The sequence below is a fragment of the Dipodomys ordii genome, unplaced genomic scaffold, assembly GCF_000151885.1.
Source record: "Dipodomys ordii isolate 6190 unplaced genomic scaffold, Dord_2.0 Scaffold39, whole genome shotgun sequence".
Lineage (NCBI taxonomy): Eukaryota > Metazoa > Chordata > Mammalia > Rodentia > Heteromyidae > Dipodomys > Dipodomys ordii.
This window is the reverse complement of record NW_012267255.1, coordinates 11528043-11532484: the sequence shown is the minus strand read 5'-3', so window position 1 is coordinate 11532484 and position 4442 is coordinate 11528043. Positions and strand designations below refer to the sequence as shown.

Here is a 4442-nt window from a genome sequence, read left to right as displayed (position 1 = left end):
GTTTGAGGCTTGAAATCTGGGCCTGGGCACTGTCCCTCAGCTCTTCAGCTCAAGGCTATCATTCTACCACTTGAGCTACAGCACCACTTCCTTCCCAAAAATTTTTAAAGAAATTTTATCATAAGCCATGATAAGTATAAAAAACAGTGGGTTATTTATATATTATAGACTATATTTAAAATTCAGGTACATCTAGAATTATAAATTATTTCCTTTTTGCTATGGATTTCTTTTAGCTTTTAATGGTTTGACATATGGCAATATAACTATTCTTTTGAGTCTTTTTGTATTTGTCAAAAGATTTTGATTTAAGAATCTTTTCCTTTCTAGAGTGCTTGTAAGCAAATTTTTTTTTTTTTTTTGGCAGAGGTTACGCACTGAAAATAGACTATTGAAGCAGCGCATTGAAACATTAGAAAAAGTAAGTAAATGAGTACTAAAAGTTACTGTTGAATGTTTATTATGTTTTTGGTCTGCTTAAAATTCTCAAAAAATGGAACATGTAATCTCCTAAGTTGTGGTAGATTGCCTAGTTTACTATGTTTAACCAAACTAGTTAATAATAAAAGTTTGTAGTAGTCCATGAACCTTTATTGAAGTTTCAATTGAGGTCATTGAGTAACATAATTGATGTCATTTCCTTATTTACATATAACCTCTAAAATATGTGGTAGGACTCCATTAGGATGCCACATTTGAAAGATGAGTTTCAAATGTTATTTAATGTTATAATTACATTTTATATGTTACCTACATTTTAATGTTTTAACCACATTTTAAATGTAGCAATGGTTCTTTTATAAGGATTAGACTTGTTTTTAGTCAGAGTAATTAATTTCTTCTATATAAATTCACTCATACTGCTTTTCACAATAGGGAGTTATATATAAACTTTTGGTTGTCAAGAGTTATTTTGATATTTTCTTACTACCTTTTTTCTCTGTTTTATATAAAATAACTGGCAAATTTAGACTTTTTCATATTGTGATTTTGATATAATGTCTTTGGTACTTGTATTTCTGATGCTGTAAGAATGAATTGAGTAATAAAAGCATAGTTTAATTAAAAGGAAATTTGAATTCACGAACTCTTTTGGCTCTAAGACATGAGAGAAAGTAAGTGGGTTTAAATTTACCCCTTATGATATTGCCAAATGTCTTTAAAATTGTATCTGAAAATTTATGGATGAATACCTAGGAAAGAAATACCTGAAAAGGGGGTTAGTTTGCAGTATTCTTTTTTTTTTTAAGCAATTTTATATTCAGTTTATTTATTGTTTTATAGTAGGACATTTATTATATGCCTGTTGTCTATTAATTGCAGATATATTAAGTCAAACACAGTTTCTATGTATGTCTCTCATTGTAATAAAGTTACTTTGAAGGTATTTCTACTTTTTGGTGACCCCACGTAAATGTTTAGTTTAGTTGTTTTTAAGTTAGCTTAACTTAATTCTCCCCTGTGTTTATAGTAAAATATCCAACTTGTTAGGTAGGTTTTAAAATCATTGAAGTGAGACATTTTTTATAGAGAAAGCATTCTTTATTGAACCTTCAGAATGAAAAAGAAGTTGTAGAAAGTGTTTGGATTTTGCTTCTAGAATTTTCAAGTGCCTTTTTTTTTTTTTTACTGGTTTAGGTGGCCTCGGTATGTCACTTAGCACTTATAATTCTAGAAATACTTAAGTATCTATTGAATTCTATAACCAAGAAGTTTACTTCCTCAGTTGTTACTGTGGTCTGTTTATTTCACTAGTCATTTTCTTTGTTCTGTTTCTTTGGATGTTGCTGTTATACAAATGACTGTCACACTTTGTAAGTGAAATTGCTTACTTGAATTCCTTCTGCTTTTCACATAAATGGTTTGATGATGTGATTAAGATATACAAAAAAGATGTAAAGTAATACTTTCATGAGACAGTATTTACTTGTTTTGGTAATCAAAAAGTACTTGGAATTTGTGTTTGGTCTCTTCTAGAAACACTTGATTTTCTGCAGTTTATCTTTGTTTTAATCTTTTTTAAGGCTTAATAAATGTACATTCAGTGGAAATAATTTTAAAGTTAAAATGTCCATTTTAAAACAGTGAAAAGTAGGTGGATTTTGGGTATGTTTGTGTCTTCTTATTCCTAATTTTATCACTTTTATTTTCCTTTCTCTTACATTGCTATCTGAATTTTTCCCTTTGTAGGAAAGTGCTTCCTTGGCAGATAGATTGATACAGGTATATATTTTTTTGTTTTGGGTTTTTTTTTTTTAAAGCATTTTCTCTAACTTTACTTCTAAGGACACTTCTGAACCTAGAAGTTTGTATTTTTAATGCATGCAATTTTACATGCATTTTGCTATAATTTTGGGTAGTATATGGGAAAAACTTAATTTTGGATGACTGTTACTTTGTTTCATTCAAATAGGCACTTTTTGCACGTTTTAAAAGCTAACCTTATTTTTTAAAGTAATTATTTCAAAATGACAATCAGTGGATTTGGTGATATTAACCATTGTATTAAAAAGTGTAGTCCTGCATGTACAACTCAGTAATAATGCATGAACTGAATTTTTATTGACTGAGGAAGGAACTCAAGAAAAGAACTTTTTATTTAGTTTTCCCAAATTTGCTGGAGCAATAACACATTGCTAGCTTATAATTACCTAGGCTGTTCTGTTTTCTCAGGTGATTTTTTTTAACATGGCAAAATAAATAACTAAACCTCACAAAAGGCAGTCTTTCTTGAATCTATTCTAAATTGCTTTACACACACATAAAAATTATGTCCTAAGGGACAAGTGACAAGAGCCCAGGAGGCTGAGGAAAACTACCTCATAAAACGGGAGTTGGCCACCATCAAACAGCAGAGTGATGAGGCCAGTGCTAAGCTGGAGCACGCTGAGAATACCATCAGGAAGCTCCAGCACCAGCAACAATGGGTAAGGAGTCTCGCTAGTGCCTTTCTCACTCTTATCATCCCTTTCCCTTTATAAGCCAATTTTTGAAAAGCACATCTTCTGTGCTCTTCTTTTAATACTTTTCTGTTTTAATTGAATTCTTAAATCATTTATGTTCTGTAATACATAGGGGTCTTACTGTGGCCTAAAAACTCCTTGTTCTGTTTTTTTTCTACATAGTTTTGTTAGAACTAGGTAATTAATATTTTCTTCCCTTACATTATGTTCTAAGTCATAAAAAATAAGCAGTGGGTGTCAGTCCTCCTTTTTAGGTTTAGAAGTAATCTGGACTTGTTAGTTTTTGCTCATTGTGCAGATGAAATATTACCCAACATTTAGCATGTAATCTTCTTTGATCATGGGGCAGTTTATATCTTATGGTATACTGTAGCTTATGTAGACTGTATCACAACATTGAATAATGAATTAAATTGTATGCTTACGTATTTTTCAAGTGGAGAACAATGAATCCTTTAAAAATTTTATAAACCTATAGCTCCAAATTTGGTGATGATTTTATAACTGGTTTGATGTATCTTGTGATTATGACATAATTTTCCACTGCCAAATTTATATTAGCATTATCTTAATCAGGATTGTGAAGGTTGAAATGAAAAATCCAACTGTCTGTCTCTGAAAAGCTATTTCCTTTTTTCTGTTATCTCAAGTAGGAACTGGATTGTAATAGGAGTAGTTTGTAAAAGCTGTTGAATTTAGAATTGAATACAGGTCTGGAGGACAAAGAGAATGACTGCAAAGTTGGACATTATTTTTATTCAGTAAAATTAAGAAACATCATTGCCTATGTAAGGACATTAAAAGCCTAAAAGGAAAAAAAAATGGGCTAGGTGTGATGGCTCAATCCTGTGGTCCTAGCTGCTTGTGGGGTGGATCCTGGGATCCTGATACCAGGCAAGCCCAGGCATAAAAATTCCTGAGACTCCATCTTAATCAGGGACTAGATGTGGTGGCACTCAACTGTTTTCCCAGCTATGGGGAAAGTTCAGTGAATGGGTACAATGGTACCTACCTGCTATCCCCAGAGAGACAAGGAAGCACAAGTAGAAGGATTACATCCCAGCCTGACCCTGGGCATAACAACAAGAACCTACCTGAAAATAATGAATGCTTAAGGGAGTGGAGGCATGGCTCAAATGTTATAACACCTTCCTAGCAAGCATAAGGCTCTGAGTACTGCCTAAGTACAGCGTCCTACCTCCCCCCAAAAAGGGAGAATTGAAAGAGCCATAATACATAATTTTTCTTTTTTTTATTGTGAAAATACTGTACAGAGGGGTTACAATTACATGGTAATTTTTCTTTTCTTTTTTTCTTTCTTTTCTTTTCTTTCCCTCCCTCCCTCCCTCTCTTGATCCCTCCTTCCCTGCCTGCCTACCTGCCCTGCCTGCCCTGCCTGCCCTGCCTGCCCTGCCTGTCCTTCCTTCCTTCCTTCCTTCCTTCCTTCCTTCCTTCCTTCCTTCCTTCCTTCCTTCCTTC

The 4442-nt window shown here is 32.9% G+C and overlaps 1 protein-coding gene across 1 annotated transcript in view; it reads left to right on the top strand.

Annotated features, from left to right (window-relative positions):
* Positions 1–4442, top strand: part of Evi5 (ecotropic viral integration site 5) — a 156796-nt gene that overhangs the window by 58712 nt on the left and 93642 nt on the right. The window contains exons 10-12 of the mRNA XM_013018235.1: positions 368–421; positions 2191–2223; positions 2781–2927. Coding sequence (XP_012873689.1) covers positions 368–421; positions 2191–2223; positions 2781–2927 — 234 coding nt within the window. The remainder of the gene's footprint in view (positions 1–367; positions 422–2190; positions 2224–2780; positions 2928–4442) is intronic.